The following is a 23,172-nucleotide window of genomic DNA, read 5'->3' on the forward strand; positions in this document are numbered from 1 at the left end:
TAGGGAAAGGACATGTGAAGTAAGGGGAGGCAGGCAGCATGCGTGTTTCTGTGTGTCTGCCGGTACCCTTGTCTGTGTTACTTGCTGTCTGCCTCAGGGCTACCCTAACTTACATCTAGCTGTCTGTTTACACCTACACTAGCTGTTTTCCAGAAGGATTTCTTTCTCTCCTGCTTTGCTGGTTTCATGGTTCCTAGCTTTTACAGCCAATCTAGCCAGAAAATTCCCAAATTTGGCAACAAGACGGGTACACTGCTGGGTTTTTCTGCCATTCTGTTTTGTGTGTGTCTGCTCTGCCTTTCAGTACGCGTGACTGACTTGATAGCTTTTGGAATGCACTTAATGGATTAGCTGAGCTAAGCTTACTGTATGACTGGTGTGAGGCAAAGACTTTCTATTTCCCGTGCAGGTGACAGTAGTCCCAATGGGTCATTCTGACATCCAAAGATAGCCTTAGCTGGCATACTTACTGTTCTTTCATTTTTTTCTGTACTTATGGGCACAAGCCGTGCTTTGGCTGAGAAGTTGTAGCACACAGTCCTGGAGGAGGTTTACAGTAGTTAGCTTTTATGGCTTTGAACGCCAGTAGTGAAGGCAGAGTCTGTCCATGTATGTTAAATCTCAGACTTTGTCCTGTGAAGAGCGGAATAAGGATAACATGAGAACTCAGTTTTGCAATAATATTCACACTGCTTTGCACTTTGCTCAGAAACTCCTGTTAAGCCATGAGATGCAGGTAGAACATGCAGTGATTAAGCCTGCCTTGTCTTAGACAAACCCACTTTCCACCTAAGCACTTGAGTGTAGGGAAATTTCTGTTTCGGGCATCTACTTGCACTTACAAAATGAGACACACATACTTCTGTATAATTTGCATGTTCGTTTTGTAGAGTTCTCATTCATTCATTGTTTCCCTAGGTATTTATTCAACACTCATTTCAGCCATCACCATTTTACCTGAGCAGTAGGCAAGACTTGAGTTTTTACAGCTTCCGTGCATGCGTGCACACAGACACACTCTGTTGGTCCACTGTGAACAATTATTTATCTCAAACATATAAAACTTCTAAATGTAGCTAATTTTTGAGTGCTCATCTGTAACTTTTAAGACAAACACAATTAGAAATAATAGTATTTTCGAATAGCTACATGATAATAATTTAGTGTAGGAAGAAAAATATTGAGTTTTACTTATTTAATGGTACAGTTTATTTTTTCCTGCTGATACAAGGCGTATTTTAAATTCAGACTTGTAGAATTTAGCGTATCTTAACTTCAGCTAATGTTTTTCCAGTAGTAAAAGCAACTTTATATTGTAAGTATTCAAATGGAATATGTTGAATTAATCAGCAGCCATAAAATAAATTACTTTGTACTTTATGTATCAATTGTAAGAACTGAAAGAAAGAGAAAGAGGGATTTCCCTGAGAAACAAAAGCAAGGATTTTGCATCTAAAATAATCTTTTTTAGTTTAAAAAGGATATTTAATTAAATATGATAAATAATTTAAAAGGATAATTTAATTAAAAAGGATATTTAAAAATAATTTAGTTTAATAAAATGGATAATGTACTTAATTCTTAGAGGTTAACATGTCTGTAGGGTTAATGTACACAGATGAATGTATTCTGAGGGTTGATTAAATGCCCTCAGATTGCTGTAATTCTCAGCTGTCTAGAAGAATGTACCACACCAATCCACAAAGTTATTTACATTTCCATATGTTAAGCATAGTCGTGTGTGTGAAGATTGGGGTCTATGAGAGTATGGTATAAATACATTATGAAACCAAAAAGAGATCCTCATAGTCCTTTCTGTCTCTGTGACTGTATCAAACAAACCATTCATACACTTGGTTCTGTGTTAAGTGAATGAGAAGTCTAGTCAAATTAAGACAGGTTTCATTGTGTATACAGATTCCAGAAGTGTGCTTGCTTATATAAACCCTCTTCTTTCCCATTTGTAAATGAAATCATTAATGTTTTTCATCAGCCTTGCTTGGATTTTTCAACTTTGTGAACTTCTTCTGTGGCTCCTGGGTGCTTACAGTACACAAAAATGTTGGACTGTATTATGAAAATATCAGATGTAGGTGACCAGATAGCAAACTTGAAAACAGAAAATTTACTCATCTTTTGCACTCCTCTCTGTCTAATGGTACAGATACTTAACTCACCTTCTGTGCTGCATGGACACTGTGAACAAGTTCTTAGACTGCAGACCAATGTGGATCGATAATAATTTCCCCTACTGATCTGACAGTGGCCCTTTCACAGCGTTTCCCTTCATTTTTTATGTTCTTGACAGGAGCTTGCTTGTTTTGCATGGATTTCTGTACTTGGGAGACTACTCGCTATCTTTCCATGGTGTGAGCATGGATATTTTTTTTATATGTAAAATCTACTAACGTTAAAATAATTTTTTTTCTGAAATAGTGGATGAGAGTACAGTCAAATGAGTTCTATCTGTAAAGGTTAGTGTAAAGCAGAGTGCTTTGTTAGCAATACTGATCTTGGAATTCCTGCATAATGGTGTATTAGTTGTGAGATGAGAATACTTCAGGGAAGCTTAAGGTATCGCTTCAGCTAAGACAGCTTCAGCTACTAGCATACTCTTAGTATTTTTCTTCTAAGAATAGAGGTAATTTTTTATAATTGCCGTGTGTTCCAAGTGGAACATATATCAATAGTCTGACTTTGCTGAGCAATTGGAAACCCCTACCTTGTCATCCAATCACTTAGAACAAAAAAAAGGTAATATAGTAATATTCCAGTTTTGATCTGACAAGCTTTTATCTCTTTCCTAAGTTGCTGACCAGCGAAGAAGAGAGAAACTGAAAAAGAAGATAGCCAGATGTGAAGAGGAAATGAGTGTGGGCAAAACTGCCTCCCGATCCAGCTCGAGAGAGAGTGGAAGGCTGCTGCCATCCTCTTTTGGAAAGGTAGATACTTTAATTTTATTTAGTAGATATCATAGTCTACTTGCCTCCCATAATAACAAATGGTCACTGCTGTGCAGCAGCTCTGAAAGGAGGACTGGTGTATTTCAAGCAGCAGAAAATAGATAAGGGTCTTCCTGGCATGTGCCCAATACCAAATGCACGTCTTGGCCTTCTGACAAAGGTGGTAGGTATCTGGATGAAGAGTGCTTGTGCTAAATTCCAGTTTAGTTACCCTTGAGTTCTCCTGCTTTCATTTCAGCTGATATTCCCATGTCCTCTCTTGTCACTCCAGAGCTTTCTGTCATTTTCGAAGGCAGAATTCTAGTTACCGCTAACCTTTCTAGCAGAAGAATCAAGAGTCTTTTTTTTTTTCTCTGTATCCAAAGTCCTATTTTGGAAATACATTTCATATCTAACAGTATACTACATGCGTGAATTGTAGTTACTGAAACTGAAAATAGTACTAAAGCCATCAAAATAAGTACTTTTCTGTCTTTATACATAGGTTCACTTATATTGTCCAGCATTTCATCCAGATATGTGGTGTATATTTCCAAATAATAAATAAATTAATAATTAGCCTTACTAAATTAGTCTCATGTTTGTCACTGTAAAGGAGCAATTGCAACTTAAAACAGAGTGATGTTTTAGTTCTGATTTTAACAGCAAATGCTTCATATGTTGTTTAAATATCCGTAGAGATGGAGAACATTTCCAAATAGTACAGAAAATTTACAATTAGTTTCTTTCTGTGTCACTGTTTTTTGCAGCAGGCAGGCAGGAGTGACCTTATTGCAATGCAGAGAAATAATGCTTTGAATTCAGTCCATGTCTCTTAGTTACAGAAGAAAGCACAGGCATGCATAAGAAAAGGGAGGAAATGTCATATTTTAAATCCAAGTTTTATTTTTTATTAATACCATTTTTGTCCTTCCATCTTTATTTTTCAGCAGACTGGGGGCAGGAGAAGTTCCTTAAATTATATCATTGCAAAATCAAGTAAATTGTGCTTAAAATGCATCTCCAATTACTGCATAAATTCTCAATTTTAAAATTAAAGGATGCACCTGCGATCTTTAATGTAGCATTATAACAGTCTGTTACTTTTTTCCTTTGTTTTAATCTTTTGCAAAACAAAATCTTTCTGAAATAATATCTATCCCAGTTTTACCTACTTACTTACAGGTGCCTTCCCACCATTTCTCTTGAAAGTGTATTCTGTACAGAAACTGCAGCTGTCCTTATGTTGGATAGCCTCTGGGTATAATTCAACAATCCGTCCAAGTCTGAATTTCAAGTTATCAACTGAAAAGTATGTTTTAGAAAGTGTTGGGAGACTGGCCAAATCAACGTTTAGCCAAACGTAAAAAGTGATTTTTGGATACAACACTTTTTTTGTCTTGGGTTTTTTTTTTACTTTACAAACACAAAGAATAATCTTCACTAAAATACTATCTGGCACTTTGTTAATCAAATCATTGATTGGTGGACCTACAAAATACAGTTCAGTATAGTATAAACAAAGAGCAGCAGTGAGTCAGTATAAAGTGAAAACCTGTAAGTGAGCCTTTTGGCACAAGCATAGGCAGTGGAAGTAATTGGGCTGTCATATTTTTGTGCTAAAAATGAAGCCCTATTTAAACTTTACATAGTTTGCCAGAATATACTTTGATTTCCTATGCTTCTTTATACAACAGCAGAGAATTCTTCTGTTTCAACAATTAGATGTCCTCTAATGCATTGTGAGGATGTTAGCCATTTTAATGGTATTTCTTTAGCCATCAGGATATATCAATAGGTGACAGCTGGCAAACAAGTGCTAAGGATACCTATAGAGGGTTTTTGCCACACAGTAATAATTGCTGTCACTGTTGCCATTAGGAAAAAGCTGATTGTATATCCTCCATTTGTGGGACTGCTCCAAAAATTGTTCTGTTGAATTCGGATGTTCCTAGGTTGGGATAAGATCCAGCACAGATTTGAAGCAGTCAACCTTGGAGTACTCCAGGTTTCCAAGGAGGTAATGGCAAGAGTAGAATGTGGTCCTGTGTTTAGTAAGCATCTTACATTAGAGGAATGTAAGAAAAAGAAGCAAGTAGAATTCTCCTGGCTTTGCCATTGTTATAATTAAGAGTACAAAAGTTCAATTACTTTCATAATGCATAATTTCTTTCATAATGAAATATGACTCTTGTATATGAATTTAGTGTAACATACATACATATGTATATAAAAATATAATAACCCTTGTAACTCTGACAAGGTCAATGTCTGGCTAGATTATAGGCTAAATACATGCTAACCAGCTTTGATGTATGCACCTGACTTTCTATTTTCAAAAGTCTTCATTCATTAGCATTCACTTTTTATGCATTCTGTTAAGTCTGGTGTCTTTATTTCATCATTTTCATTTTTCACATAGCTGCATTTGTTATTATTTAATGCTACAATAGAGCACAGAAACTGTTTTCCATTGAAACTGTGCTTTGTGCGTGGTAGAACCAAAAAAGAAGTAAAAATAATTCCTCTAAAACATATATTGCATGTTATGCATTTCTTAAAACCTCTGTGATTTAGTTAGTGTCATTGAGCTGACAATGAAACTGAATAGCTATAATTGGTCTTTAACCTGACTGGCCTGCTCTTTGACTGTTTTGTATGTGGGTTTAAATGCACAAGAACATTCTCTGTTATATCTAGTTATAAATGTAAAGTTACTGTAATGTGAGAATCTGTTATGATATGTAATGAGCTGTGAAAGTTATCTCTGTTGTGCTTACCTAGATTTATTTACTGACTTTTAAAAATAATCTGTGATTTTAATCAGATAATATTTTGATCACAGAGATAAGAATATTCCATGTAGAGCCGTGGGTTAAGCTGTGATAGATGTTTATGGTGCATCATGCATTTCTCTGCTTTTAGCAGAAGACCTAAGAGAAGCTAAGGAGCAGGCTTATTTTTAGAAGGTACTTTGGATGGAATTGCTAGCAACTGAATTACTTCAAGGACAGTACTTTATCTCTTACAGTAAAGTAGAGGAGCAGGGAAAGCATAAGGTGTCCTGGGGACAGCTGGACTTCTCTTCTGCTCCTCTTTTTTTTATGTAGCGTAGTAATGATGGTTGACTTCATGTGTGAAGGTTAATCAAAATAGGATGATAAACTACAGATGGATGCTGAAAGGGCTGCTAGTTTTGTGTTTGTGTGTCTTTGTGAATATGTAATTTTTAAGCAAATATTTAGAGGCTTACTTAGACTGAAAAGCTTGAGGATGGATAAGCAGCATATTTGTGGGTATCCTCTCATTCATCTGTCAACAAATTACTTATACTCTTTCTTTAATGAATTACTCTTAAAGTTTTCTCACAATAGAAAAGGCTGTTTGACAGAGTCTGGAAAATACCATGACACCTGTGCATGGAATGGCACTACCATGTAGTCTTTCCAGCTGCTGCCACAGATGGAAAGCTGTATCCTAGTGGAATCCCTAGATTTAAAATTTTATTTTTCTATACAAAGCTGATTTGGGTTTTTAAACGTTCATCTGAGTGATTCAGCAGGGTGAACTGTGTTAAGCTCAGGATGACTTACCTCTGAAGCAGGAAAACCTGAACTGAGCTGTCAGTGAGTAAAATCTCTGATCTGAGCAAGATGTGGTATTTCATATCCCATGCTCAGATAATCCTATTAATAGGCATTATTGGCTGCTAACAAATTTTTTTAAAGAAATCAATCCATGCAAAAAATCATTTGGAGGAAGGCTGCTCTGTAGGAGTGTAAGTTTTCTGTTTTAACCATTTGAAGTATGGTTGTCACTGCCTTGATACTTCAAAATCCCTTTCAGCCTGTTTTTTGAGACTTTTTTTGATTTCTTAGGAATGACAGTTATGACCATTGGCTTCTGCATATGAAATATAGATTAAGAAACACCATGAACCATTTCTAATCTCCCATGTTAATTTTGTATGCAGCACACATGTGGCTGTGTAAATTGCCTACTCAAATGGCTTATGTTTAAAGATTTATTATACCATTACGATATTAACAGCCAGAAGATGTATTGTGCTTGAATTAGTTCTGTCAGAATGAGAGATGTAAGTGACTAAAGAAAGCAGAAGAACCTTCTGAGCATCAAAGAAAGATGTTTTCATGGGGAATGTTCAGTACAGATTTCCTTTCAGGCTTCATAGTGGCAGTCACCTCTCATGCTGGTTGTTTGAAGCTACATTTCCATATGCACGTTCAGTAATAACCCTTATTAATAACATCACAGTATTTGATGAAAGTGGGAACATAATGCATTATACAATTGAATACACTCCCCCCCACACACACACACAAAAGGAAAGAATTGTAACAGGAACATAGTTTTGAATGAGAAAAAAGGTTATTATTGATGCCAGTATGCAAACTGATTGTACTTATACAGGTCTTACTTGTTCACATATATGTGTGAATTTTCTCTCTTGCCTTTCTGAATTCTTACCTAATTACCAAAGTGTGTATTGACATGAAGAGATGACATACAGTCACTCATAACCCCCTTGTAAAGGCAGCTTGTTGCGTACTACAGGAGACCTTTGCTCTGTCCAGACTGCAGAGAGCAGGTGCTCAGCCCGCTTTTGAAGTGGCTTATAAATGGGGCTGTCTCAAGTTAAAGAATCAGATGCTAATTTATTACAGCATTACAGCTTCTGTATCTTGACAGTGCAGTTCAAAAAGTGTCTCTGATCTCGTTTTATGCTGATAGATGAACTTTCTATTGGAAGACCTTTTCATACAAGAATATGTTAATTTCAAGACTTAAATTCATCTTAGTGTAACTTTAGTGACCCCAGTGAGAGGTGCCTTTGGACCTTTTATGCAAAAATAGATTTGGCAAGCTTTGTTTTCAGTTTGTTTTTTATGAGGCAGCTGATACCTCGGTGGCTTTTGATTTGAGAAACTAAACTTCTTTTAGAAAGTAAAAGTAACTTAAAAATCTGGATTCTTTCTCTGTTACTTCTCTTGCCCATCAGATGACAGCAATATGCTTTGATCTGCTTTTACTGAACTTTCTTTTCCACAGAGTCTATGGCGATTTAGGGGTCCTTTCCATACAAGCTTGCTGCAAGTAATATCCTGTTTACCCCAGCTTTGTGACTAACAAAATTGAAACATAAATGTAATTTATGAAAACTTTTTGGAGGGGTTATTATTGTTGAAATGTATGATTGAGTAGATTTTTATCTTTCAAAACAAATTACAGTGGATTGAATGGATAGAATAGGAACATAGATTGGTAAGCAAGGTAGGTGTCAAGATTCTTGACTCCAAATTACATTAGTTATAGTTCTTGATAGTGCCAAAGTCCAAAGCTGTGATACTTCCATGGAATAATTGGGTTTTTAATTGTATCTGAAGAACAGAGCAAAGTATCTTTAACTCAGTGAGTTACTGCATATTTGTAGCATGTTTTTCTCTCTTCTTTTTCCCCTCCCCCCCCCCCCCCCCCAACTAAACATCTGATGTTTCTATAGATACAGATTAGAAAAGAAAAATGAACATACTTGCTTATGGTTAACTTGCCTATACAAACACAGGTGTACAAATAATTTTTGAAAGCTTGGTGTTGGTGACAAATTGCAGACAAACACCATTCTCTGACACTCCTTAGAATTTTTTTGAAGTCACCAACATAGTTCCTTGTTCCTGATTTCTTTGTATATCCGGAGGCTGAACTGCCTACCTGTTTGGGCTGTAAAGGTTTACCCCAGGATAAGGGCTTCAAAAGACATTCTTCTTTCTCAGTACTTGAATGAGTATGTCTCAAAACTGACAGAAATGCAGTTTGGGTTTGCCTTTCTATCTAGTCACTACCTTAGCTACTTGGTCTGTTCTGCTTACGATACATTTGAGGAGGAAAAGAAAAGAACTGCCGTAAGCTTCCTCATACATAAGAAATGCTTAAATTTAGGATATTGACATGTTTACCCTGGACATTTGTCTTGGTTTAGGATCAGCTCAACTGCTTCCAAGGAATAGAACCTGTGGCTTTCATGAGGTGTAGTTGTGTAATTGACCAATATCACTTAATATATTTTGTTATTATTATTTTGTATATTGCAGGTCACCAGTCATCATATGTTCAAAAATGCTTCTAAAATCCAATCTATATTGCAGCTCCATGAACTGTTCTAGTCTCTGAGAGTAAAAAGCATACAAGAAAAATTAAGCTGTTGATATGATACATGCTGAAGGGTATGGAATTAGCTTTTCAAAACATCTATATAGGTGGATTCTGAAACTTTCCAGTCTTATCTGTTTTCTATAGTGCTGAGCTACCACTACAAGTGCTTTACATGCAAACAATCACACTGGTAAGCCTTATTATACTGCTTGCTAGCACAGGCATTTGTTTGGCATTGTTACTGTGTGTTATCAGTTCAGCATTTAATTATGCTGTAGTAGTAAAATAAAGTTGGTTCACATGAGACATCATCAAGAAGGGCTTATTTTGGCTCAGCTAACTGAAAAAAACACAACAACCTCTTTGCATTAGGCACTGGCAACTGTGGACATTTTGGGGTACTGGAGTAGCACAGATAAGTCTAACTGACATGGGGGTATATTGGAATTGTGAAGGAACTATATAGTATGACAGCAGTATGATCTGTGACTTAATTTTGCTGACAAACTACCTGCATTCTTTAATATTCCTCTAAATAGCATTTACTACATGCCATAAAATATATATTCATCATCTAGAGTTTTAATTTAAAATATGAAGGGGTTCTGAAAAGGAAAAAAAAGGAATAGTGTAGATTTAAAGCAGTGACAGTAGCAGTGTTATGAGAAAATGCAGCATTTATACAGTAAGAGTCATTGTTTAGAACTTTGAAGAATACCAGTTTTAGGATTTGAATGATAGAATAGAAAAATCAGGGTATATTTACAAGCTATACTATATACACAGGGTAACATACTATACTATATTTTACTAGTAAACTAGTAATGTATTACTATCCTGTACTGTATATTAGTAGGTTACAATGTCATGAATTTCCAACAAATGTGTAAGGATTTCCAAGTTTGGTTGGTTTTTTCCCCCTCCATACCTCCCCCAGTAGGAGACTTCAAAAATCTCACAAGTATTGATTATCTTGGAGAATTCCCACAGGTACTTTCTTTTACATTTGATTTTGCCACTTTTGTTGGAGTTTAGTCCAATGTCCCCAGTGGTGGGGAAAATCACACATCCAATGTTTTAATCACCTGATTATTTTCAAAAAGTGAAGCATTCTTGAGGATTTTCTCCAGGTTTATATTGTGTTCAGGCAATGAAGCGCCACTGGAAATCCTCTGAATCCGTGCTTCGGTGTTAGTCTCTCAAAATAACTTCCGCGTGGATTAATTGTAAGATCAGGATGGGTTGCTGGGTGAATCTGTGAATCTTCGCAACTGGCAGTTAGGGTTGTATGTCATAAATAAGTACGTATCACAGCATGTGTTTCAGTCCCATCACACTGGATGCACTCTGTCTCAGGCTTTTTATAGGGGAGCTATTCCTTCAGTGACTTCAGTAACGTAAGGCTTCTACATAATTTTATTTGTTTGATAGGAACATAATTGAGATGAATGAAACACATATGAAAATCAATTTCCCTTTCTCCCTTTTTTGACTGCAGAGCTTTATGGCCTGTACAGGTCTCTCCTTATCCTCCTGTTCTTTGTTCAGATGGTGGAGGTACATCAACAATTTAATCTCTGTTAGCCTATCTGAACGTAAACATCAGGTTTGTTAAAAATCTGGTCCTCAACTGGCCTGAGAAATTGAATTTTCTTCCTAGGAAACACCAACATTCTCTTAAATGTTGCAGCACTTGGTTGTTGTTGATGTGGAGCTATATGAAGTGCCTGAGTGTAACTGGCTACTTAGTTAAAACTGAATTAATTCGGGTTTGTTAGCAGTTGATTTTGCTTTGGGTTTTCTCAGGTGTCATTTTAGCTGTTATTTTGCCTTGTATTATACTGATTGCAGAGTATGGCAATGAGATTTTCCAGAATAATGCTATCCTGAGCTTGTCTCCCTCGCTGTTGCAGGACCTAGGTGCAAGCTCCATCTCTGGGAGTTGTACGCTAGGTAGTTTGAGTACGTACAGTGTGAGTCATCTCTTCTCCATCATACAGTCCAGTGTAACATTGCATACATAGTTTTATGCATGTGGATGAAATGAGTTTATACAACATTTTGCTTGCTGTTAGGCTTCCGGTTTAATCTGCTAATTCTGCAATATGGCTGTCCTTGGAAATTGTAAAATGTCATACATACTTTCCAGTGACTGACAGAATATTCAGTGGGTGGCTGTATCCTAGGAAGGAAAAGGATATACAATAGCTGTCTTGCTACGATGCTTCCTAACTTTTCAGACACACTGTAAAGACACACTGTAAAGCATGTTTACTAGTGCATATACTCTGTCCAGGTATTTATGCTTTGAAGTTGCAAATTTTTCAAAAGTCTATGACAGAAATAAAATGTCTATTGAATTGTTCTTTCTCACTTGGCAAAAAAAAAAAAAAAAAAAAAAAAGCTCAAGTTGTAACTTTCATAGAGTTGCATTTCAGTGTTACTTGTCTTTGGCACGGTGTCATAATACAATTCAGGAATAATATTGAATTTTTAAGCCTTAAGATATTATTTTTTTCCCCAAAAAGCAGAAAAAAATAGCATGGTCTTTCCAAATAATTCATTCTGTAACCTTTCTCAATGACAGACTTAGTTTTCAAATTCTGATTTTTTTGTTATTAACTGTTTTCTTATCCCTGGCATTAAAATTATGTATCTCATAAGACCCAGACTTCTAAAATTGTTGGAAAATTCCCTATCACCTTCCATAGGATAGATTTGTGTTCAAGGTCATCACTAGTCTCTGGTGTACTTGGCTTCCTCCTTATTAACTACTCTTAATATTTGTTGCAATGCTTCACTTCAGTGACTTTTTAACTTTGTGAAGATTTAGTAATAACCTTATAGATCTCAAATAGAAAAAGAAGAGATGCATAGATGAGCTTTTGCTGTAAGTTTTTCCCATTTTGTTTTGATTGTCCTGCACATCAATGAGATTTGTTCAGCTAGTTTCTATTCAAAATTTCAGATGGCTACTGAAAACAACAGTTAGGCTTTCTTATTAACTAAAGTTGACACTTGGACTTCAGCCTGCATACAAAATAGACTTACATTGTGCTTCTTTCAGTGAGGAGTGGGTTAGCTGATCATAATTTTAGTCCATGTACTACTGATTTGTCTGTATTAGTTTGTTGTCTTAACTAGTAGCCTTTTAACTGTATCCTTTTAAAGTAACATTGATTGTTTCTGAGAACTGAGGTACATATTTAAACTCTAATGTGTTGAACACTTAGGAAGCAGGAGCAGTAACACCATTTCCCTACCATCACCTGCAATCGACTGTATCTGTTCATAAACTCAGCATGTTGTTATCTGACCTGTTTAACTGTAGTGAGCTAACTACTTGCACTGTTGGCTTTCTATAGTGTTAGAGGGAAAGTTTCACAGCTGTCTATGTACCTGCTGGGTTGAGAAACCGAAAGGGGAACAGGACAGAAACTTGACTTTGTCTGCTGGAGGACATTGATTGTATTATTATAGCAATTAGGACATTTCTTGTGGAGCAGGGTGCCATTACACAAGGTGCACAACATCCTGTGTTGTACAGCCCTTCCAAAGATATACATCTCCCACCTGCAGGAAGAAAAAGGTCACACATGGAATAAACAGCTAGTTACAGTTTTCTTATTCTGTGTCTTTAACCACACAACAGTATTTTCCATGTTGGTCTAGCTGAATCAGTGAGCAGTGCCCCTTACAGAATATACATCTTCTAAAGATAGCTGGTGTGTGATATACTTTAAAGCTAATAGGATTTGGAGAGAGAGGCCACAACTCCACACTTGATGAGAATATGTACTGTGAACTAGTCAGTAGAATAATTACAGATAATGTCTATGTTACCTTGCCCAGGTGGTATGAACAGAACATACCCAGATAAAATAAATTGCCTCAATGCAATGATTCCTTGACTTTTAAAAATGTATTGAGCCTTTGGACTAAAATGATTAAAACTCTTGCTTTGATGTAGCCATCAATATTCTGTAACAAAGCACCAATGTTTTGCTATTGAATCAAACCATTTTCTAACTACTCTGTTATTTCCAGCGACTAGGTTTTAAGATCTGTTAGCACTGGGACTGCTCTGAAACCAGTTTGACTTAACAAAAATAGAATGTTTTTACATAGAAAATACCTTCAGGCTGGTAACAATAATAGCTGGGAGTACCAACTTGAGCAAAGATGGTAACTTGCAAAGCAATGAAATCTTGTTTTATTTTTTCCTAGAGTTTCTTGGAAGCAGAAGACAAAGACAGTCCCTTCCCTTGCGCTCAGCAGGCACAATACCTATCAAGAGTGCTGTCTCCTTACGGCAAGCATGGCTTGGTTCACTCCAGTCCAGTAAAATACACCAGAAAAGATTGTCAGAGTAAATCTAATGCATCTAACTCAAACTCAAGTGTCAGTATGTCAAGTACACCAAGAAAACGCTCTGGACTATCATGCAGTTGCTCCACTGATAGTTTTGTGAGCATTAGTCATTCCCAGAGGTGCAAAGGAAGCAACTCCAAAGAACGTGGTGGGGATCTTCTAGACAGGCACTCTGAATTCTTTACTGATAGCCGAAAACCTTTTACTCCACGCACCTTAATATCAGATGCTAAATCTTCCCTGTCAGAGTACAGGTATTACACTCCTGCTCGAAGGAAAAGGAAAAATCACTGTAAGCAGCATGTGGAAGCTCAAACGCAAACTGATGTGATCAGGTACAGAGATTAAAACATTATTTTGAAACCGTGGAATTTAGAGGTTATCATAACGGTATCTTTACAAAAGCAACATGTTTTGCTCTCATTTACATTTGCATAAAACCAGAATAATTATTCTGAAATTATTTTAGATATGCCTTAGCAAAAGCTAGAACAGAATATGATTTTCCTTTTTTCACTGGCATATTTTGTTGTCTTCCCTCCGGAGGAACTGTTTTCATTTATACAAATTGGATACAAACTGCCACTAAATCCAAACTGTGGGATCTTGCATCTGCCGGGGATAGTAATTCCCTCTCTCTTTTCTTTGCTCTCTCTCTGGTGTATAGTTGTGCTTTCTGTCTTCTAAAGAAGTAACTGCTATAAGCATGCAAGTAGTTCCTCACTGTTGCCCTTGTAGTCTCACACTTTCCAGTTCGTTAATTAATACATCATGCAAAGGTCCTTTTTTTTTTTAAACTCTTGAATGCAGCTCTTCATTGCATTCTTAGCATTTTAATCTAAATGCCTTCAGACATGTCCTATATGAAATATTTTATACAAAATTAATGTCCTTCTCTTGCATTGAACTCCTTTTTAGCAAATTAAAGTTTAGATTTAGTTTTGTTTTTACCGATACTACCTCATAAAGAAAAATCTTTTCTCTTTTGTGTCCTCAGTGCCTGCATGCCTAATTCTGGTTTTGTCCTAGAACAAAGTATGAATTTCATAAGACTGGAATTATGATAGCTTTAGCTCCATGTTGCAACTATTTTTCTGGCTGTGGGTATACATTTTCCTGGTGCACTTTTAATGTACATAGGATCATCTCCATTCTCAGTTCTGAACAATTATTTTGGATAATTCAGCTATCCCCTGTAAATTTGCAGCCAAATAATGGACTTGGGTCACCTATTTATGACTGTTATCATCCTTCAAAATGAACTATAACTTAGTTTTATTATGTGAATGGAAGCTTGGCAGATATTTTCTAAACCGTCCGAGACATTTTAGTGCTAGGTCCTGTTCAGATTGATGGGAAATTTCCACAGTGGCACTGGTGTTCTTATTCTGCATATTTTAAAAGTAGCTTTCCTGGAAATCTAATACATCTTTAAATCTTGTAGCTTTCGATCTGCAGACAGAGCATCTGAGAGAAAAGTCATGACTGAACAGCAGAAGATCACATTTAAGGTAACACATCTATCAGTCATCTGGGTACTCTTGCACACCCTTCACCATCATTTCGAGTATATGCTTGATCTCTGCCACAGCAGTATACAACTGATTTAAGTTTAATTTTCTTTATTTTCGTGAGATGAATTAGTCCTGTAGAGGAGAGGGAGTTTCAGAAGAACAAGTGGAAACAATAAGAAAAAACACTAAGGCATGGGAAGAGATCTTAGGATATTGCAAAATCTTAGTTTTTTTCAACAGTTTACAAGTGCACTATCACTTACATATCTGTTAAGTTCATAGATAATTGGTACATTTTTTTTTCAGCAGAAGAAGGTACCTCTTTTTCAAGGAATTTTTGCCTTCATTTTTACATTGGATAACATATTCCAAAAAGCCCTCAACAGAAGAATTGGAGCTAAGGAGTTCCTTGCTCTGAGGAGGCACTCAGACCAGTGGGTGGTGAAGTTTTCCTTGATACTGTGTGCTTTCTGTCTTGCTGAATGTATCTGGAATGCTTTAATGAAAAATCACACCACTTTAGATTCTACAAGCCCTTAGTATTTTTTTGTCAGTCACAGAAATGTTTGCATCCATCATTTCAAGTTGAATTTAAAGTGTTTGTGACAGTTGAACTTAGTTTTTCAGTTATTTGGTCTTTCAGAAATTGCCTTAGTGTTTGGTAGTTTAAGATTATTAAATTATAAAGATGATACGGAACACCAACATCTTTGGGAGGCAGAGGGAAGCAGGTGAAGCACCTGAAATATTTCCTAAGACTTCAAATCTGAAGTTATTTTGTCTTAATTTGTGCTAATATTTGGATGGAAAGAATTTGATCAGAAGTTAGGTTCGTTCTTTAGGCTTTATCTTGTAGCCATTGTACAGACGAGTCTTTAAACAGCCAGCCCTGCCAAACATAAGACAAGTACTTGAATAACTGTGGACTTTCTTTCTCCATAAAGGCTACAGGGTCAGAGTCTTCGTGTCTCTAGCTTACTAAGGCAAATAATTATGCTTTACTCATTGGAGGAGAGTGGTGAAAGAGAGTATATATTTATAACTTTCCTGAAAATAGAAGAGAGACCCCCTGCATTGATCTGCATCTGACCTCGTTAAGAAAAAGTTAAATGATTATTTAGAAGGCTTCACTTCAGTTCCAGGAAGAACTTCTGATTTCATTTCACACCTGTCGTATCCAAGTTTTTCTTTGGCTGTTGTAAAAGTGGTGGCAGTAAGTCATGTAGCTTTACAGTGGCCCTTTCAGAGTATTACCATTTAAAATGCAGATAGTCAGCAACTTTACTTTCCATCAGATTTGTGCAAGCAGCTCAAGAGATGTGGTTTAGAGTGCTGGTTCCTGGTTTTGCATACCAGATTTTACTCCTGTTGGTGATAATGACCCCCTCTGGCTTTCAGCAAATTCATCTTTGACATACTTGTCAGGGGAGAAATTTTACTCATCTCCTGTTGCCCCTGACTAAATTTTTGGATGTCAAAGCTGATGAGCCTTTGCTGTCTCAGTTTGTCAGAAGTTTCTCAGAGAAGACATAAAATTTATAGGGCTGTCTAATGACAGAGGGTTATTAGGTTCATTTTAATGGTAAAATTTGCTGTGTATTTGCACAGATATTAAACATTTTTATCTCTGTGTTGTAGGCTGAAGATAAAAGATACACTGTGGATGAACCCGAGAGAGGAATAGCTGCTTTTCCATACTCCTTTCTAAGGTGCCTGATTTACAGAATTAGGAATATTTGAGGCATTCCTTCTTGCTTTCTGTACAGTTGCTTCTTAGGCCATAAGCATTGACTAGTCTTTATAAGTCTCTTCACACAGGACTTTTGTTTGGTTGGGTGTCTTACATCAATGGCCTTTCCCAGCTTCAGAATCCATTATTTTCTTATAGTATAGTTGCACTGGGAAGCCAATAAAAAAAGAGAGCTCTGAAATATGCGAGTATTTTTGTCAGGAGTGAGATGATGACAGGTTAGTAGAGGCTTTAGTTCTGTGCGTCTGAGCGTACATCTGAGCTTACAGACCACATATTCCTTATACAGCACTACAACTAAATACTGGATTGGTATTCAAATTGGTATTTCCTTTTGGGGGAAAGGGTCTTCAGACATCCAGCTTTTTGAATCTATGATCTGTGAGAACTGCAAACCAAAGGCATTTCCCACATCTTTTTGTTCTGAAAATGTAATACTGAGTTTTAGAATATTGTCTACAAAAACAGTGTTTGAAATCAGGTTAGAACCCAAGGGCTCCCAGCTGATTCGCTCTCTGGCTTTTTCATACAAAGGCATTTTTACCTGAGAAAAAAATTGTACTCTGGGTAAAAAAAGCACTCTTATGGATAGTGGAGGTCTGTATAGCATCTGAAGTAGCACTGAAATATTTGAGCTATTGGAGCACTGTATCTAGTGAAGTGTTTTAATACTCCTGAACCATAGTCTTTCAGGCTTCAGCATAATTTTTATTATTTATTAAAACCAAATTTTGCTACTGGAACAAGGTTTGGGGGTGTTCTGGTGGTTTTTTTTTTCAAAGAGGAAGTGGGATAATGACACAGCATGTTTCCAGAAGAAAGTGAGATGCAAGGTAGTATAGAGGGGTTTTAGAATGTTGTGCTCTTTCTTACTCTCTGATTTTCTGATTAGGGAGTCATCGTTGTATTCTCAGCAGCCTTCAGCAAGGAGGACTATAGAGGCTGAGTAAGTATCCTTAAACCATTTTTCTGCTAGTGCAACTTTAAGCTAGGAACTCTTCCTCAAAACTGATGAACTTGAAACAGTAAATGAGGACTCAGAATAAACTGTTGTTCACCATTTGCAGTAGAATTGACATGACTGCGAATTGTTACATAATTAAAAATTTTAATGTGAGTCTAAAAATAAATTAATTATAACTTTGTAAGCAAGATAGACTTCTCATCCAGTGGCTATACTTTAAACATTTCCAGTTCTTTTTTGGTCTGTAATTTCTGAAGAAAATGATGGCGAAATATCAAGTTGTTGGGGTTTTTTTAACCACATTTCTGCTCTGAAATTTGATGAGAATTAGAACAGGTTTGAGTTACATTTGGAAACACTGCCAATACTTTCTCGTGTGATCTTGGAAAGTCATTTAATTCTTTTTGTTCTAGGAGAGCCTTGTTCTTGCCTAACTTTAAGGAGGTGATATAGGTATCAAGGATCAGCTATAGATAGCTGTCTTGACTATGGAGGGAACCAAAATGACAATCTTCAGGCTGGCTGACAAATTTTACATAACAAGTGTCATGCAAGTGGTATCCCATTTCTTATTTTTGTTTATTAAGACTGGAGGATGATTTGATAGAGCTTGGTTGGATACTTTGGGATATTCAGAAAGATGCTATTAAACAGCACTGAAATCTTTTCTTTTGGGGTTTTCTTTCCAAACTCCAGAACTCCAAACTTTTCAAGAGTCTCCCATTTAGAGCAATTGGCATCAACAAGGCCTTAACAGGTATTAAAATAGAGAGAAATTTGTTTGAAGAGGTGAAAGCTAACATCTCACACTAACAAGGATTGTGTGCATCAAAGAGTTGTTTGAAAGGAATGGAGGCTGTCAAATAAGCACTTACATTTTTCTGAGCTTCCGCTGAGGACTAGTAATTTTCAGCTGCAGTCAGATTCTCTAGAAGCTACTTTGAAAGCCTTTACTCAGAGCATCAAACTGCAATTTTACAATTTCTTCCCAGTTAGCACCCCTTTCTTCTTCAGCGCAAAACAGGTTCTGATGCTTTCCAAGATTTGCTGGTATCCTCACTCAGCATCTCTGTGCTAATTTATACCACGCCAGAAAGTCAGCATAAACATGAAGCACCATAGTGACCTTTCTAACAGTCTGGTATTTTACACAGGGTTTGTTATCATTCAAAATTGAATGAGAGGCTTTGCTTGACATGGTAGAATTACCTTTTTGAAAAACAGCAGCTGGGGCCAAGAACTATAGTCTTTTAATGGCATTTCCCATAAAGGTAGTGGTATTGGGCTTACTACATAGTGTAATGTGTCGCTGTTTTAAAACATTTAATATTGGGTTTTCTGTTCTCCCTACAGAGAAGAAGAGCTTTTATATTTAGCTTTCATTGAAGATGTAACAAATGACATTCTTAGCCTCGGGCTGTTTTCTAACAGGTAGGTTACAATTGTTTATGAATTTGTAATGCTGTGTCAGAAACACATGGACTCTATAAGAAAGGAAAGTAGTGTTTAGTAATCATTTCTTTGCCTTTACGAATATATAGTTACACAGTTACCCTTTGCTTTTGTTTCTGTTTCTATTTTGCTTCATGTAAGAATGGGGAACTAGGAAAGACCTGTGGGTCACCTGCTTTGATCTGCTGCTGTGTATCAGGAGATGAAGCCTTTGTTAGAAACTGACCTGGAACCCTAGTTGGAGTAACGCTAAGAAGAAATTGTTTTGCTCTGCAACATCTGTTTTACTAAATATACCAAGTTACTAATCTTTCACACAACAGATCCTCCATCTCCTTTCCTTTGTTCCTGTTCCAGTGTGAAGTCGGTCTTCAGCATGGGTTGTCAGGATTACATACTGTTTCAGATAAGGCTTCACCAGTTGCTAAATCAGATTTTTTTTTTCAATAATTAAACAATAAGTTATGATACAATTAATGTATTTGAGTAGTATTCCCAAATTATTTTCCATACGAGTTCTTTCTCATGAAGAGCTTTCAGTTTATAGCAAAAAAACCCTGCAGTATTTCTGATACAGATTTTTAACCCATTTTTGTAATTCCATTTTCAAGGCAGTCTAATTTCAACACAGTATTCTGATCTTCCTCTAGGCTCATAATGTTCCCAGCTGTTTTTCTGTTCTGTGCATTCTCTTTTTTTTCCCCCCCTCATGTCAAGGCTATCAATGACAATGTTAAATACACTAAATCAAAAAATTAATCTTTGAGAAAATTCCAAGAGCAGCCTTCCTCCGGTTCTTTTTTTTACAGTAATGTTATCACTTAAAACCCTTTTTGCACTTTTTTCTTTTTAAATAATGTCTCAGGTAAGCTAGATTAAATTCACTTGACCTGGAAATCTGTTCCAGTGACTGTGTACCTTAGTTGTCACAGAACACTTCCTCTGTGCTGAAATTGTTTCTCATCCTGCTTAAGCAATGGAAGAGAGCTGTCAGGACTGAGGACTTTTCTCCGGATTTTTTTCTGAAGCTGGATTTTATTCCTCCCCTTAATTTACACTTGTGTGTATCAGCCGCTGTGGTGCACCTGAGAGATTTTGGATACTTCAGCGTGCCAGTAGAACCACCACTGGATTTTTGGTTTCTTCCACTGCATAGACCCGGCAGACCACATACACCCAGAGTTGTGCTACAAATCACCACATGCTTACCATCTGGTGCCCAAAGCTGGGTCTGCTGGTTGAGCATGTGTCCAGTGGGTTACCAGCTCCAGGTAGCCCTTTTTGTTATGGAGCATAATTGAAGCAATCTTGGTGGTCCCATTCAGCTAAGAAATGAAAATTAAAAAATGAGTTTGGGAATTTATGTAAATCTGTTAAAAGTTGGTTTTCTTCCTGTGATACCATTTAATTGTTCATTTGCAGAGTTCTGGAACAACTGTTTGAGTGTCATATTCAAGAAAATAAGAACCGTCTGGATGAGGTAGGTGCTGCCCCTGTGATATTCTCCCTCTCTGCATATTACTTCAGCGACGTTTCCGAAGTACAGTGGAAATGCACTGGTATATTTGTAGGTAAAGGTAAACAGAATGCTTGGTGAGGAGCATCTCCTTCCATAAATGAGATTTGCAGACTCATGGATCACAGTAGATCAAGAGTCACAGGCCCAAAAAAGGGACAACTGTCAACTTGCTGTGTAATTTAGTGACTTGGTTGCAAGCAGCCTCCCTTTCCTTCTGTCAGAATCAAGTCCTGAGTTCTGAGCAGATGGGCACTGTGGGGCTGGAGAAATGTCACCCCTTTCTTCCTTCACCCCTTAGAGCAAAATGCGCCACTTCTTGGACGTGCTGAAAGCAGATCTGGGCTGCAGCCCAGGCACTGGTGCGGAGCATATCCACACAGGCTGGGAAGCCTTTGACTCACTGGATCTGCAAGAATTTGGTATGATGGAAGAGCCTGAGTTTACCAGTACAAGTCAGAGGCAAAGAAAAGCTACAGAAAGTGAAGAATTCTTTGGGAACATGGATTTACCATTAAAGGAACCAAGCAAATGTGAATCACCAGTATTCAGGGAAAGTTCAAAGGGGAGACAGAGCAAGGATGACTTCTCAGAAGGTGTCGCTGAGATGCTGGATGCTGGGATGGAGTCTGATTCTTGTGTGAAATCTGAAGACAGCCCAGACACTTCACCCTCACGTGAGGCAACTTTAAACTTGATTACTTGTGACAGTGATTTGGAAGCCAACAAGGGACTTGATGATCTTGAGGAAAGCTTTGCCGGCACCCTTCAGATCTCACATGACTATTATGAGTAGTAGCCAAAACGTAGCTGTTAAATGGCGATAGAGCTAGTTCTGTGGAGAACTGCCATTTTTTAAATAGTAAACTATTTATTTCTGTTTAAATGCTGCTAAAATCTAAAATGCTAAAAAATAATTGGGCATTAACTAATCTCTGTATTAATATAGACTCTAAAGGGTAGTTATACAATATTTTTTTGTTATTTTGTCTATAATTGTATAACGGGACAAATTTTTGACAATATTAAGATTAGATATATATTTTTAGAAAGATGTAATAGTAAGTTATGAAATATTTATTTTTTATTTATAATAAATTAATTGCTAGTGCAGCTGTGGTCCTGCTATAAAGATCCAAGATTTCATAGTCTACAGGAATTCAACTTACCCACATCAAAACATGGTATGCTACATCCCTGCAGAGCAGAGGTGGAACTGTTTGTCCATCCTGGAAGAGAACATTGTTTGATGTTAAATCCCATTGAGTCATAAGTTCTTATAATCAACGTTTTCCCTTTTACAGTAACTGTAGAACATAAGAAACATACCTTTTCCTTGCATTACCTAGGGTGAAACAAGGAATGAGTGTGGACAGGTAACTTTCCAACCATAAGAATTCCTCTTGGTGCTGGTAGATGGTCATTCCTTCTTCAGCCCTCAGCTGTGAACTCAATTGTCTTATTCCTTGTACCGACAGGTATAAAGAGCCATTTTGCAGTATTAGTTACTGTCAGTCTTTGCCTAACCTGCTGCCAGCTCTCTGGCCTGAAAAGGACATTTATCTCTAGCTACTGCACATGGCAGCTCTTGAGCCATTTTATACGCAGCTCTTGAGCTGTTTAATCCTGGTTGTCCATGATTCAGCTGATATTCCTGCAAAGTGAAGACTGCAACAATTTTCAAACGGCACAACACTAAAATACAGGGTTCAGTTTCTTGCATTAATGACAACCTGGGGATAGCACTCTGCATCGAGCTTTGGTTTTGAAAAAAGATTGAGCTGGGTATACTGATTGATAACCAAGGCTATCTAGTAGAAGACATATCAGGCATCTTGTACAGCAAATGGATAAAAGTCTATTTTATGATTAAAGTTTAAATTGAAGTTAGTGCATGCATTGCACAAAATCAGCTCAAATTTCTTTGTCTAAGCAGAGTACAGCTATTACCTGCCATTCACGTTACTGTAGAATGAGCTCAACAGGGTCTGTGGAAATGCCAGGAAGTTCCGTTGCCTTGCTGTGGGTGAGGAAATACAAGAAGCCTTAGGAACTAGATAAAGCTTGTCCACAAATACCTCTTAGGGTTGGTCTTAATCTGCTTCCTCCAGCAGTGGTTACTGTTCATAGAACTGCTACCTCCAGCCTTCCCTGTGGCTCATGAGTGTCTGCCAAAGACTATTGAGCCTGTAAGCTAGGCGACTGATTGCAGCTGTAAGGATCTCCTATAGACACAGACCACTGCTTTTTTTTTTTTTTTGGCAGGGGGTGAGAACCAGGTGGGAAGAAATCTCAAAAAACCTCTAGATAAAGCAAATCAAACAAAAGCAACATTTCTGGCACAGTCACCAGCATTGCAGTGCAGAACATAATTTACAAAAAAAGCAAAAGACACTTTTTTTTTTTTCCTGGCTGCTTTGGCCACAGTAATAAATCACACTTGTTGATGATGACAGCAGGCTGGGGTTTATTTTAGCCACACAGAGGCAGCT

General features: G+C 37.1%; 1 protein-coding gene across 2 annotated transcripts in view; it reads left to right on the plus strand.

Moving 5' to 3' along the window:
• Positions 1-21,793, plus strand: part of SPATA7 (spermatogenesis associated 7) — a 41,934-nt gene extending 20,141 nt beyond the window's left edge. For both annotated transcript variants that reach the window (XM_056346033.1, XM_056346034.1), the window contains exons 5-12: positions 2,809-2,942; positions 13,341-13,819; positions 14,929-14,995; positions 16,637-16,707; positions 17,641-17,694; positions 19,066-19,143; positions 20,587-20,644; positions 20,982-21,793. In XM_056346033.1, coding sequence (XP_056202008.1) covers positions 2,809-2,942; positions 13,341-13,819; positions 14,929-14,995; positions 16,637-16,707; positions 17,641-17,694; positions 19,066-19,143; positions 20,587-20,644; positions 20,982-21,476 — 1,436 coding nt within the window. In that variant the 3' untranslated portion in view covers positions 21,477-21,793. The remainder of the gene's footprint in view (positions 1-2,808; positions 2,943-13,340; positions 13,820-14,928; positions 14,996-16,636; positions 16,708-17,640; positions 17,695-19,065; positions 19,144-20,586; positions 20,645-20,981) is intronic.
• The last annotated feature ends 1,379 nt before the right edge of the window (positions 21,794-23,172 follow it).

Source organism: Falco biarmicus, chromosome 7 (genome assembly GCF_023638135.1).
Source record: "Falco biarmicus isolate bFalBia1 chromosome 7, bFalBia1.pri, whole genome shotgun sequence".
Taxonomy (NCBI): Eukaryota; Metazoa; Chordata; class Aves; order Falconiformes; family Falconidae; genus Falco; species Falco biarmicus.